A 14,780-nucleotide genomic window follows, 5' to 3' on the forward strand; every position below is an offset into this window, starting at 1 on the left:
AAAATGCCCCTCTCTACAGTTTATTTTTCTATCTGACTAATAAGTTTATGGTCACCGAATATGTTTTTTTCTGAGGTAAATGTGACGTTACGTGACATATTGTTTACAAGCCGTTATATTGGCGTCTTTACGTGGCTGAAACACAGATTGAGCGATTACATGAGACAGGGTACGGATTGTAAAGTTGTACTCTTTCTTTTAACTTAACTTCGGATGTTTAGTCATGTTTATTTTGTGCTGAAACTGGTATTAATGTAGAGGAGATGATCAGCTCACGTGCGCCTCGCGCTACCGCGTCTGTTGAACTGAGGCGCTACAGCGATCTGTCTCTCCACATTAAACAGCGCCAAAACGGCATTTATTGTTTAAATATTGCAATACAATGGACAGAATTTGAAATCTGAGACTTTGTTTCATATTTAAAGTACCAAAGCACAATGCTTATTGCGATTTATTGGATGGGAATTACCCTTCAGTGCTCCGTCCATTAACTGAAAACAGGCTAGACTAACCGATTCTTGGGATTTAAGAATCGATATCGTTCCGTAAAAATGAGAATCAATTAATATCGAGATATCGATATTTTTTACCCAGCCCTAGCATTTATAAATATGAATGTGTACAAGTTACTTCACCAGTCAGATTGTTTGGGTTTGGTGTCCTTGGTCAATTTTTTCCCTGCAGAGCCTCTGGGATGAGACAGGATTCTGGAATGCCGTTGGTTCTCTTTTCCACTGTCACATTCGCTCTCTGATGTCTGATCGGTGTCTCTTTTTGCTTTATGTATCACAGAAGGTACAGCGCTGTTTGTTTTAAAGCCATCCCCTGTAGGGACCTAAGTTCAAATGTACAATTTAGAATTATGTTATTTCCTAAATTTTGGATTGTGCTATTTTTATGAAAAGACTGAATTAGTGGTCATTAATGATGAAATTAATGATAACTGAAATGTAGTAATCAATTTTCCCTTTCTTTACCTTCTGAATGAGATGGGAAACCTGCTGCTCTAGTTTTTTAATTCGCTGCTCATTTTCTTGATTTTCTGTAGTTGGTTTTCCACCTCGTTGTCGAAACTGGGTCAGGACTTCATCAATCCGCGCAGTAGTGAGAGGAGCATCTGACTTTGCCTTCATAACAAAAAAAACACATTGAACATAAACGTATGTCTCATAACCACCTCAAGATGATTCAAAAGCCATTCTCAGTCTAAAAACAGATAAATATCTGAGGAGCTTGAGAAAATAAACAGTATCATAAAAACAATTTACCAGTTCTTCATTAACACTGGTGTCTGATGAAATTAGAAACTCAAGAAAGTCCTCAAGACCAGGAACATCCATAGGACTGTCTTCTGCTAAAGGAGATGGATTTCCTATGCGATCTACTCCATCTAGTGTAGTGACTTGATGCAGAGACTGAAGAACCATCTCTCTGTAGCCTACAAACAAAGGAAGAACATACTAGTGAAAAAAGTTGCCAACTTTTTCTATCTTATATATTCTTTTTGGCCCTTTTAGACTATTTTAGATTTTCCACACCAGTTCCATTGCATGATTCAGTTTGCTTGTCTGAAAAAAAATTCTCGATTTTCCTTCAGGGTTTTTTCCTACAAACCTGGCAGTGAGCAGACTGGATTCTGTGCACCATCCTTGCTAAGAGTAACATCTTTCAGATTCTGCAGTCCCACCATGCACTGCAGCAGGTGGTTCATGCTATCCAAACGATTGCTGTGGAGCTGTAGGTACTTCAGTTTGTACTCTGCTCCATGAAGATACAAGAGACCTGAAAGCACAGAGCAGTAAGTGAATACACAGTTGTCCAGCTGTGATCTACACTATCGTTCATAAGTTTGGGGTTCAATAATAATAATAAATTAAATAAAAAATGAATACTTTTATTCAGCAGGGATGCACTGGTAAAATGTGACAAGATTTTTACATGGTACTATTTCAATTAAATGCTGTTCTTTTGAACTCTCTCATCAACAAATCCTAAAAAACGTATCACGGTTTTCATAAAAATTAAGCTGCACAACTGTTTTCAACATTGATAATAAGAAATATTTCTTGTGCACCAAATCAGCATATTAGAATGATTTCTGAAGAATCATGTGACACTGAAGACTGGAGTAATAGCTGCTATAAAAAATTAAACTTTTGCTTTGAATTACATTTGAAAATATATTAAAATAGATATAGCTCTATTATAGTCAATAATTATATATTTCAAAATAAAAATGTCATTCTAAATTTTAATAACATTCTGAAAAATTCAGAAAAAAATCAGATTTAAAAAAAAACATTATTGTGGGAAATGTTATTGTATGATTCACTGAAGAAGGCTTGTTGACAAAATGTTTGATTGTTGATTGCTCTGTTGCAAAATAAAAATAAATTTCAAGTCATTAAGAAGATACAGAGAGTTGAGGATCCTTTATCTGAAAGTGATGTATTTCTGATCAAATAAATGAAGCTTTGGTAAACATAAGAGGGTTCTTTTTATTAAGAGGGTTACTTTTTAATGTTAGTGGCATTTCTTATCTTACATGTCAAATAATTCAGAGAGCAAAAACAAACTACTCAAGAATTAACACATTGATGGGAATGCAATCTAACCTACCAGTTAGGTCATTTATTTGATTGTAGGCCAAATTCAGTCTTGTGAGACTTGTTAGTCCATTGAGTCCTGAAAGAAATCCATGTATTGACAGATTACAAACCAAAGACACCTAATTAGAAGTAATAACAGGAAGGAACGGTTTAAGATCACGTTGAAAACAGACGCGCTTTCATTTTACCATTAAAATTATACTACAGCGCATTTCAAACATTTACCACATTTTCTGCCCTAAAAAAAGTGTGAGCTTTACCTTCTACTTTGGTGATTAAGTTGCAGGACAGGTTTAAGGTGCACAGTGAGGACAGGGAAGCTAATCCCTCTATACGACAGATGTGATTGGATGACAGGTCCAGATGTTTTATGTGCCATGCTGTCGTCAAGCCCTCAATCTTAGTGAGGCGATTACAGTGAAGATTCAGAGATGAAATACTGGGATTCAGAGGGACCTCTAGTAGACTAAAAATAAATGTCTTCAGTGAAGTCACAATCACACACTGTACTTAAAATACTGTGCAGCCTGTTAACAGGCACTTCTGCTGTAAAACTGGACTATGGGTTAACTGACCTTGAAATATCCTTATCAATTAGACAGAGCTCTCTAACAGCCATGACCTGCTACAGACACACACTGAGAACAAGTTTCCGTCGTTATCAACCTGTCAAATATATAAGCAATAACCCACAATAACCCGCAGACCTCTTGGGTGTTACATGACTGAATAGGTCACAACAATAATCAATGAAAGGGATACCTTAACAACAACATAACGTGCTACTGTTTCACACAGCTAGACGTTTATTTACATTGCTGCTACAAAAACGATTGAAGCTTAATCGAAGTAACTGTTAAACTGGGTCTTTTAATTCAGATAATAAGAACTAAGACGACGAACTGACATACATTAAGTTTTAGACACTGGGCGCCCGACAGTTCAGCACTTGACAACACAACACAACACAGGATGTAAACAAAGCCCAGACTGATTATGTACACAAATTTGATTGCGTAATTTGTGTTAATAACAGGTCAGTTCTGCTATTAAAAGGCGCGCAGAGCTGCCAGGGTTGTATAAAACTATTTATAGGTAACTTAAAGCTTTAATATAACGTTAACTTTAATTTCAAATGCAAAGTAACGTCAGTTCTTCTGTTAGCCTCTGATTACTTTTTGTTGATTTCACGATAACTTCCTCTTCCGTTATACTATAAATAATATGTATAAAATGATGTGTGTTAAATAATTACCTATCTGACTTGTTGTAAACTCTAACTGCCTGCGAAGGATTCAAAGATTGCCATTATATTTTTACCGCTGTAGAAATTAAAAGTCCCGCTTACTAATTCCTACTTCCGGCCGGGTACGTAGTCACTTCCTATAGACGGCTTTTGTTTCAGAAGTTTCCAATGAGCTCAGTTGAGTCCCAAAAGAAACTGAATGTCTCTTAAAACTTTCAGTTGGCTTACATTATTGCACAGCTACAATCAACGTTAAATACCCAAAAATAAAAAACTTGCTACAATTGATGTCTGGCCGATTTTATTTCACAAATGCGTCACACAATATTAAACACAAAAATATTTTTACCACACTTTTCAGATAAGTTATTATAAACTACAATAAAAATAAAAAAGAAATAGAGATGTAAACGTAGCTTATATTCCTAATAATGGGTGAGACAAATCATTTTATTATAGTTTACAAATACATAAATGTGCATTCAATCAACAATATTTAAATCTGTATAATTATAATGTCCAAAAAAAATCAAATGCACATACAATTTAATTTTTCCATTTATCTGTAAACCTTTATGACAGTTGACACTGAAATTTATCACATTTGCTAGATAAAATACATTAATGATTATACATATTAAGTTACGGTTTTCATCCTTTCATTTTGTCTGACTATACATACTCATGTATGTGCATGTATGACCAGTTGAATGAATGAAAAATGCATATATATAAATAAATAAACATGAAAGGGTGAACAATTCGATCCGGATATCTTCCAAAAAATAGTAAACTTGATAGGTGTGCTGGTCCCAGTCCTACAGAAAGAAAGAAAAAGTGAAAATAAAATATTTCACTATTTTTTTAAATATAGAAATATCACAGAATTTCTGTTTATGCTATATTATTACGTAATACATTCTTAAGTATTTTACAAGAAACTGTTGGTTATGCACTGAATGAAGCGAAAGAGGACTTTCTGTTTGCTGGATACTGAAGGTCAAATGATGAGACATTTCAGAGAGATCAGTACTCAGATATGAATGGCTAAAATGACTTTTAGTTTACAGGGCATTGCTTATGAATGTTGCTTATGAAGTCTGACTAAAAATAATGAGTGCAATAAATTGCACAATATTATGTTCTTCTTACATGGACAGCAGGGAGTCTCAAATCTCAGATAGTGACATCAGTACATCTCACAAAAGTCTTGAAAGACAAAGGCAATATACTTTTTTGATGATGTCAAATAAAAAGAGAGAAGAATGTTAAATATAAAGGGACATTAATTGTGGTACAAACCTTGCTCAGTTGTCTACATCAGATATGTGGTTTTCTATCTGGGATTTAACACACACACACACACACACACACACACAATTATATCCAATACAAATGGGTCTTGCTGATATATCAAATAAAAACAAATGACATTTCATATTCAGATGAGTTCAATGACAGCTCACCAGTTCACTGTTAGCCCTGTCATTATATCCATCGTCACCTTCATCAGTCCCTTCCCAAGACCCCGCTTCCTGATGTTCCTGATACACATCCTCTTCTGTCTCACTATAGAGATATTGATAGGCCTTCTCGTGCTTCCTGTGGGTGTCTACACAATATTGAGTTCACGGACAGAAAGGTGAATGAGATAATGGGATTAAAGTGTGGCCAACAGCTACAGTGAATATTTAAAGAAAACGTACACTGACTGTAATTTTAATGGTAATAGATTGTAAACATGCTATAGTGAAAACCTGTTAATTAGTTATTGGTAAATTCTCTTAGCCTACTCTCTATGGTAAAAAACTGTTATAAATCTAACGGGCCATTTAGTGTCATTTTATAATAAAATACTGTTACATTTACAGTTTTTAGACGCGAAAAAGAACAAGTCATTTTATAATTTACAGATTAAAAAATTGACATTTTGACAATTGCCAGCTTTACCTGTGAGATACTGCATATTTGATGTTTTTTTTTATTTAAATAATTTAAAAAACTAGTTTTTTATTATGTTTCTTCTTGGTTACATTCGGGTTTTGTTACACATTATTCATTTATTGTTAAATGAATGTTTATTACATTATTTTAGTGTCATGTTTGTTACCATGGTGGTGTTTTGTATTTGCACGTAAGACACTGTGCTCCTTCTATGTTTACCTCAGTTTGTGGAAAAGCTACTTGTGATGAGTTTTGATTCATCATGTGGCTTTCTCATGACCACCTGTGTTTTTTATGGCTGTCAGCATATCATACATGTACAAAACACATTTTAGTACTTCAGGAGGTTGGTATAATAAATGGTACTATTTTTTACATTCTGGCAATCACAGCTGCAGTTTTTTTTTTTAAATTTCAGTGTTTTTTAACAGTGTAGGCTAGCAAACTTTCGAGTAAGTAAAACTAACACAGGTATGTGGATGTCTCTTCTCCTAGTCCAAGTTGTGTGTGTGTGAAGACACGAGTGGTGCTGTTTTCGATTTCCTGCACTGACATTGCAAGTGATGAAGACAAGTGTTTTTAATCTACCTCCTGCCAACATGGCCTCTACCCTGACAGCAATGTTCATTTCAGCCTCTTACCTGCTTCTGCTAACTGCTTCTGTTCAATCTTCTCTAGCCTTCCCAGTAAGGAGTCGATCTTAATCTTTATCTGGGACAGTTCTTGTTTGATTGTCAGGAGCTGATCGGATTTCACTTGGATAAAAACAAACAAACAAACAATGATGAGGATGAATATATATCACTGTGATTTTATCAGCTCTTTGTAAAATATTATTTTTAGTTTTAAAATGGTTATGGTTGGAAATAGATTATGAACTGTATGGACATGTTATGTCAAAGTCCAGGTTATTAAAGGTGCCTGATTACACAAATAAAGTTTCCAAAAGGGGTTTTCACAGCGATGCCATAGAAGAACCAGTTTTAGTTCCCCAAAGAACCTTTCAGTGAACAGTTCTTAAAAGAACCATTTTTTCTTAGTGTGTGTGAAGAACATTCTAATAATCTAAAGAACCTTTTGCCACTGTAAAGAACCTTTTGTGGAATAAAAAGGTTCCATGGATGGTAAAGGTTCTTTGTGGAACCAATGATGCCAATAAAGAAACTTTATTTTTAAGAGTGCAGAGTGTTCTAGGTGCTAAAAATATGATAATGGAAATTGAAATGATATGACACAAATTGACTTTGAATGATGGACAAACCCATAGAGCATAAGGAACCTGAAGACAGCGTTCTTAGATAAGAGGAGCAGGTGGACATCTTTGGCTGGAATGAGTTTTTTGTCCTGCGTGTTGAGAGTGCAATCAAACGGGAATGCTTGATAGGTATCATAGCCCGAGGGGAGGGTGCTAGTCTTCCATGAATGTCAAAAATTCTGAAAAGAAAAATAGAAAAATATTTGTACAAATATTTTATATTATTATTATTAATAATCATTAAAAAGTGTATCACAGTTTTATTTTATTAAAAATATTAGGCACCGCAATTTTCAATATTGATAAAAATAAGAAATGTTTCTTGAGCACCAAATCATCATATTAGAACGATTTCTGAAGGATCATGTGACACTAAAACTGATATAATAGCTTGCCACCACAGGAATAAATTACATTTTAAAATATATTACAATAGAAAGCAGTCATTTTAAATTGTAATAATATTTCAAAATATTACTGTATATTGCTGCATTTTTGATCAAATACATTCAGCCTTGTGAGCATAAGAAACTAAAATAACTATCCAAAAAAAAAAAAAAATCAAAATTTTGTATATTGTATGTATACACATTAGGAATTCCTTGTTAAAATTTTTTATTTAAATGTCACTCAATTATTATTATTGTTGTTATTGTTATTAAACACTTTAAGCTAGATATAATATAAAGAGAATATCTTAGTCTACATGCAAAAGAGCAAGATCACTTTTTAGTCCCTCTCCCCTGAGATAACACTTGATGAGCATAATTAGCTAATACCTGCATATTTTGAAATAACCTCACTGAAGGAATTTTGCTCGTTAGCACACATATATTTTCCATGGAGATGTATAAAACTCAGCTCTGCCAAATGAGGAGTGAAAGCAAACACATGAAAATGTCAGAGGAAAGATGACCGGCGTGCTCAGTTAACGACCCAGCAGCTTTCTGACATTCAGCTAATGTCTCACAGGAGAGGACTGCTCATCATTAGCCTGAGCAAAGGATCGAAGTCAAACCAATAAAATGACATTAATTATGCTTATTAGGGGAAGCTCTTCCTCTACTTTTTAGCTTTTATTTTTTTCTTCACCTTACCTCAGTTTTTCATAACAGAGAAAAGGTCATACAAGACAAGTTGGATCTTAACTAAAAATTTAATTAACAAAACCTTATTACAAAGCTCCTGTAAGAAAAGATCTTACCAATTCAACTACTAGAACACCAATGTAACTGTATCAAAAGATTATCTATGAATTCATGCATTTGCATAAGTGAATGCATATACATACCTGGTATAGAAATCATCCCTGTAGAAATCATAATCAAATTCATAGCCACTTATAAATAAATAAATAAAAAAGATGAGAAAAATGTTATTTCAGTCTTTCCATATCTACCTAATCACAATGCAAAAAATGTTCAAAAATTCAATTTAGGTGGTTCACCTGTATAAGGAGAAAGGTCGCTTGGATCCCACTTTTGGCCTGTAAGGACGTGGTTCTCCAGCCATGTTAATGTCTGTGGGAAGAGCAAAGGACATTGTACAAAAACAGTATACGCTTTCCCTTTTAATCATAGTCTCCTTCAAATGAATTACTAACAATGGCCGGTGAATATAATGGACTTAGAAAAGCCTCTGCGCCCTGAGAAAGTGCATAGACATTATGCCACACAATAAATGACTGATGGCTCTCATCTGTCTCATCAGAAAGAGAGATGCTATCAGAGCAACAGCCTCAACACACACACACACAATCACTCCTGAGTGCCTTTCAAGGTCACCCGGCACGTTATCCAGAAGGACGGGCTGCCTGAGTGCCTCACTAAATCACAATTCGGGGCTTTAAGACATTTACAAGCAATTTCAGCCTTCACTTTGATGAAGCACAAAACAAAGCACTAAATCTGTGAAGAAAAGTAGTGCACTTTCAGAGTTTAGATTAGTCTTTGCCTGACTGAGCCAAATTCATTATGGAAGCGTACAGACCTTTCAAATGGAGACAGTCACGCTCGGAATATATTTATGAGACTGAAGTTTCAAAACATTTGAATGAATATATTGGAAAATACATTCAAATTGAAAAGCAGGAGGGAAAACAGTTGATAGGGAAGATCAGGTTTGTTTCATCCTCTTTAATTAGCAGGTTCTAAATACAGCTAAACTTCTGCGATGAGAGTGGACGATTTGGAAACATTATCATTAGTTTGACTTTAACACAAAAGCTTTAAAAAAAAAAAAGTTATCTTCAAATTAATGTAATTACGTTGACTTAAAGTGTTTGAGGTTCAAAGGATATCTTCATGAGTTTGATGTCGGTGTCTAACAAAGAAACGTAAAGGGATAGTTGATACAAAAATGACACTGTAAATGAGTCATCATTTACTCAACCAAAAAACATTTGACAAAAAAAAGATTTTTATTATATATTATTATATATTATTATATTATATTATATTTAATGCATCTTTTAGCAGACGCTTTTATCCAAATATATTATATTATATAATATTATTTTAAATAAAATTGTAATTATTTTTTATTCATTTTATTTTATTCTTTTTTATTATGTTTTTTAAAAAGATTTTTATTACTTTTGACATAATACATTTATTTGAAATAGTCAAGCAAATGGTTTCAGATGAGATTTTAATATTCTGCCTGAGTATTTCTAGGTTCTCATATACTTTTGAGGAAAAATAATCTGCATCAAAAGTTCATGAACTGAATGGGGACAAGAATTGTTACCATTAGTTTGATTACAATTAACTTTTTTAGATGATGAACGGTGACACAATGGTTAATCTGTACTGATTTACATTAATACATTTGGCATACACTTTTCTCCAGAGCCATTTACATTGCATTCAAGCCATTCAATTTTTTTTAGTTCATACATTTCCTGACAAATCAAACCCTTGATGCTAGTGCAATTCTCTACTGTTTGAGTTACAGGAACGATTGAGTCTCTTTGATGACATTAATGGGGAAGCAAGCAATTTAAGTTCTCGATAATGGATTTGTGAGATCTTAATAATGGTTTCTTGGGAGACAATACGATCCAAAACAGGCTGAATCATCCAATAATCAGCGGATGGTCCCACGACACTCCAGACATTTCACTGGATATGTGCCGACCATCTAAAATACCACCATATTTCAGACGTGGAGCCATATCAATACTTTAATCTGAGTTTACCAACGGGCCTCCTCTATTCAGTATGCTGTTCACTCAAAGGTCTGTCAGGCTTAGCGCAGAGAGAAGATTGACATTTCTCTTAGTGATGACCTCTGCTTAATGTCAATGTGTCTGCCTGTCAGCTTAAACGAGTTTTCTGAGTGATTCATTTGAGGAGACATAACTGAAGTCTTATGCCTAAACTTGTGCCTGAATGCCAAACTCTAAATTAAATATCTGTTCTGATAAACCTCAGTAAACAAAGTGACTCAAGATACCTGACTAAGCAAGAAAGAACTTCAAGGACTTTATTTGTTTTCAAAGAAAATCACTTTGCAGTCACATAATTCATATAGTTCTGTTTTAGGTAGTAACCTATGAATATTATTCAGACACCTCTGATATTTGTTGTATCTCTTTCACTAATGAGTCTTTTCCATACATTGACCTACTTATCAAACATCTCCTTCACTTCCTTTATTCATTCCTTTGTGGCATGATGTAATTCGGTGACTGATGTGCGCAATTGTCTGGACCGGTTTGTACACTCGAGGACATCATATCCATTTTCAGTGCCGCTCATTATCCCTGGGGTCTTGTGTGTGCACAGCTACAAAACTTTGCGTTGATCTGCCGTCTTTGATTAGACACACACAAAACATGGATGCTCATCATGAACAGATGCAACTCGCATGCGAATTTAACAGCTTTTGGGGTTTAGGAAATTGCGTTTCTGAAAATGTCTGATTAGTCATTTATTTTTTGACTACTTGGCCTGTTCAAACCTGCATTTCAAATCTTCTGGAGTAAGTCAAAGAATATGAAAAGGTTAAAGGAGTAAATTCTGTAGTCAAGGAGAGAAAAAAATCATGCCCAGCCACTAAAGGTAATGTCCTGTACTTCAATGTGGAGAACACATACTGAACCCTCTGACAAAAATTAAAGGGAGGAGGTTATCATTTCAGACAGGTCACAACATTTTTTAACTAGTACAAGATTCTTATGTATTTTCCTCCTTGAAAGCTTTCAGCAAAGTTGGCCAAAAGGTTGTGGAAAGAAAGAAAGAAAGAAAGAAAGAAAGAAAGAAAGAAAGAAAGAAAGAAAGAAAGAAAGAAAGAAAGAAAGAAAGAAAGAAAGAAAGAAAGAAAGAAAGAAAGAAAGAAAGAAAGAAAGAAAGAAAGAAAGAAAGAAAGAAAGAAAGAAAGAAAGAAAGAAAGAAAGAAAGAAAGAAAGAAAGAAAGAAAGAAAGAAAGAAAGAAAGAAAGAAAGAAAGAAAGACTTCTAATCTTAAAAATATATTTCATCAGGCAGCATTGAAATTAACTGAAAATTAAATATTTTTATTGTAAATAATATTATTTTATGATATTAATTACTATTACATATTATTATATTAAATAATATAGTATTTTATTATATTAGTATTTTAATATTGTTCAAATGTATACTATAACTATATTAGGTTGCACCAAATATTTTTTTCATCTTTATTTTTTTTTACTTAAACATCATTTGAGATCAAGTAGAAATAACTCCGTTAGGAAACAGTTGCATATTTTCTCACTTTTTACAACATATAAGTACATTTGGTTGCTTGTCATTTAGAAGATGCTTTCCATGGGAGTTCCCCTGCGCTTAATTACAAACAAATATTTTAATTGCATTTATTAAATGTATTTATTTATAATTAACAAGATTTAATATATCAAAGAAAAACAGAACTATAACATTGTGTAATTACTAACATTTCCTAAAAATGTTCATTTTAATTTACAAAGCTGTAAAAGTATTATTATACATATTCATATTTTATCGATTCTGTTACAAATCAAGTATTAAAAGCACTTGTCAGAAATATGGTACTTATTTGTCTGTAAAATACTTACATCTCTGATTCCGCTTCCTTTTATGCATTGTTCTTCTGTACATGTCCATTAGGTTGTGCATACAATATTTTGAGGAATAAATTATTCCTTTCCCTTGAACTCACTTCACCGTAGTGACACTGTGAGAGACTGACTGAACAGAGTTCAGCATACAGGCATGCACCATTCCAGACTGTACCACCAACACATAACGGGGGTGTTGACAAATATGCAATAAAAATATGAAAAGAATCGAAACAATTATAATTTACTAATCAGGACCCAATAAATACTGTGGTTTTGCATCAATACAAACAAAATAAATACATAAATAAATAAAACATTATTTAAGACCATACCATATACTGTATAAGAACATACATATATTTTACAAACATATACAGTATGGATAAATGTATGGCTAAATATATATCAACATTTGATGTAGTTTACACTCTTGTCTCAGAATGTCTCTGATCTTGGATCATATTGTACATCAAAAGAACAGCATCCAACAGCTGCTGTCGTTCATTTGAAAATTCTTGGTAGTTATTGACATTATAAGCCCGGAGGCTATTCATGCAGGAATATGCTTTTTCCTTTGAATTAATGACAGGCTCTGAAATTTAAGACATTGTGATGCCTTCATATCTGTCAGAGGGTTTCAGATATAGAAAAACTAATTATAGTGCCATGAATACACACGCACCCACTTTGACACTGATATTCTTATAAAAGCTTTTTTAGACAAGCTAAAGAAAACAATGATTGCAAAGTCTTATACTGAGGTCTGGGAGATTCTAAATTGTTAGAGAAATGTAAGGTCCTATATCTGACTCATACTTATTTTGAAGCTTACATCAATCTTACGTTTGGCACAATATGGTTTATTCATAGGTGCTCTTCAAATAATCAGACAAATATCAGATGGTGCTTTTTATGAGATTTTAGTATTCTTCTGGAGTACTTTTTAGATTCTGCTATACTCTAGAGTAAAAGCAATCTGCATGAATTGAATGGGGTCAAGAGTTATGAATAAATCCTCCACAATAAGCGTTTGTTATGATTTGTCTTTGCCACTGCAGTGCCATGGATGTCTACGGTATATTTATATTGCCATCTAGTGGTTAACGTTAGCCAATTTTCATTCAGTAAAAAGACATTAAGATCTTTTGAAAAAACACTGCAAAAATTGCACACTGCGTCTCATTCAGTCATTAAAAATATAGTATTGCACAAAATTTAATTCTCCATAATGAAATGCACTTAATTAAAAGGAGACTTTCTTCTCTAATGCACTATTTGTGTACATAATTTTTTCAGCTTTATGGTTCATGCCTGTTCACCTGTACTTCTTCTTGCCAACATAGGGGGGCAATAAAACACTGTAAATATGAGTCACAGACACAACGAACTCACTTTCTACACCATGGAAAAATAGATTCTTAAAACTAATGATTTCTCTACTTTCCAGGTACAAATCAGCAGCACAGTCTTGCTAATTCAGCAGGAAGGGGCTGCTTGGTTTTCCAATGTAAATTCCATTTTAAAATGTAATTTGTCTTTGTTGTTGCTGTTGTTTTGTGAATAAAAATGTTTACTTTTTTTTAACAGAATTATTTTTGCAACCACAGGTGCCAGTATACATACAGTATGTATGTATGTATGTATGTATGTATGTGCGACATTAGGGGGGCAAGGGAGGGGGGCAATTGCCCCCCCAAATTGTTAGTCATGGAATCACTGATGTCGGCACGCTGCAATTGGAGCACTTAGCCAAGCGCTAAATACCCGCAACGTGTTTTTGCAGCGTTGAGCAATGTAACCAATCACAGACATATCTGTTGATTTCTTAAACGCAATGGCCAATCAGAAACGTTTTGTCAAAATTCATTCACCGCTGAAAGCGCCACAGTTTTTAAGTACAGTTTTGCACGCTCGTGAATCATCTCATTGCAGACGCGATGTAAGAGATTCATTGTGCAGTTTAGAGAGCCTCGTTGATTATAACAGAACTTTGCAAGATCGCGATGAAGGAAGATGAGTTACGCTTTTTAGTGATAAAGGGAGCGCGCTTTGCTATAATCCATCAGAATTTATATGAAACTTTCGTTTTTCGGACACATAGTCTACACCCTGCAAAGTTTCGGGAATGACATCCGCATATTTAATTTTTATTAAATATTTTATAAATATTAATTATTGATTTAATTCTGGAACCGGTGCTGGCCAAACCTCCACCACAACCTCCATATCCATCGCCTTAATGGCAGGCAAGTATTTCAATTTTATGAGGGGCCGTATAGGCCATAATTATCGAAAAACCTCTTACAAACACTAGTGAAATAAAAAACATTGATAAACCTTAGTGAAATTTATTCATACGCATTACTGAAAACCTCTTACATACACAAGTGAAAAATCAACCTTAGTGAAATTCATTCATACACATAACTGAAAAACCTCTTACATACACGAGTGAAAACATTCATCAACCTTAGTGAAATTCATTCATACACATAACTGAAAAACCTCTTACATACACGAGTGAAAACATTCATCAACCTTAGTGAAATTCATTCATACACATAACTGAAAAACCTCTTACATACACGAGTGAAAACATTCATCAACCTTAGTGAAATTCATTCATACACATAACTGAAAAACCTCTTACATACAC

The 14,780-nt window shown here is 33.8% G+C and overlaps 2 protein-coding genes across 4 annotated transcripts in view; both read right to left on the bottom strand.

Moving 5' to 3' along the window:
- Positions 1-3,954, bottom strand: part of LOC107686059 (leucine-rich repeat and coiled-coil domain-containing protein 1-like) — a 13,727-nt gene extending 9,773 nt beyond the window's left edge. The window contains exons 1-8 of one of the 3 annotated variants that reach the window (XM_016482896.1): positions 3,869-3,954; positions 3,185-3,247; positions 2,870-3,075; positions 2,620-2,685; positions 1,615-1,782; positions 1,269-1,438; positions 978-1,127; positions 636-835 (exon numbers count right to left, since the gene is read on the bottom strand). In XM_016482896.1, coding sequence (XP_016338382.1) covers positions 636-835; positions 978-1,127; positions 1,269-1,438; positions 1,615-1,782; positions 2,620-2,685; positions 2,870-3,075; positions 3,185-3,228 — 1,004 coding nt within the window. In that variant the 5' untranslated portion in view covers positions 3,229-3,247; positions 3,869-3,954. Of the gene's footprint in view, positions 1-635; positions 836-977; positions 1,128-1,268; positions 1,439-1,614; positions 1,783-2,619; positions 2,686-2,869; positions 3,076-3,184; positions 3,682-3,864 lie in introns of those variants that run through there. The other 2 variants (XM_016482898.1, XM_016482897.1) reach the window with 2 other exon arrangements.
- A 547-nt stretch (positions 3,955-4,501) lies between these two features.
- Positions 4,502-14,780, bottom strand: part of LOC107686092 (RNA-binding Raly-like protein) — a 23,660-nt gene continuing 13,381 nt past the window's right edge. The window contains exons 3-9 of the mRNA XM_016482930.1: positions 8,502-8,574; positions 8,346-8,393; positions 7,079-7,233; positions 6,441-6,554; positions 5,322-5,467; positions 5,158-5,195; positions 4,502-4,673 (exon numbers count right to left, since the gene is read on the bottom strand). Coding sequence (XP_016338416.1) covers positions 5,163-5,195; positions 5,322-5,467; positions 6,441-6,554; positions 7,079-7,233; positions 8,346-8,393; positions 8,502-8,574 — 569 coding nt within the window. The 3' untranslated portion in view covers positions 4,502-4,673; positions 5,158-5,162. The remainder of the gene's footprint in view (positions 4,674-5,157; positions 5,196-5,321; positions 5,468-6,440; positions 6,555-7,078; positions 7,234-8,345; positions 8,394-8,501; positions 8,575-14,780) is intronic.

The sequence above is a fragment of the Sinocyclocheilus anshuiensis genome, unplaced genomic scaffold, assembly GCF_001515605.1.
Source record: "Sinocyclocheilus anshuiensis isolate Anshui unplaced genomic scaffold, SAMN03320099.WGS_v1.1 scaffold930, whole genome shotgun sequence".
NCBI classification, from domain to species: Eukaryota; Metazoa; Chordata; class Actinopteri; order Cypriniformes; family Cyprinidae; genus Sinocyclocheilus; species Sinocyclocheilus anshuiensis.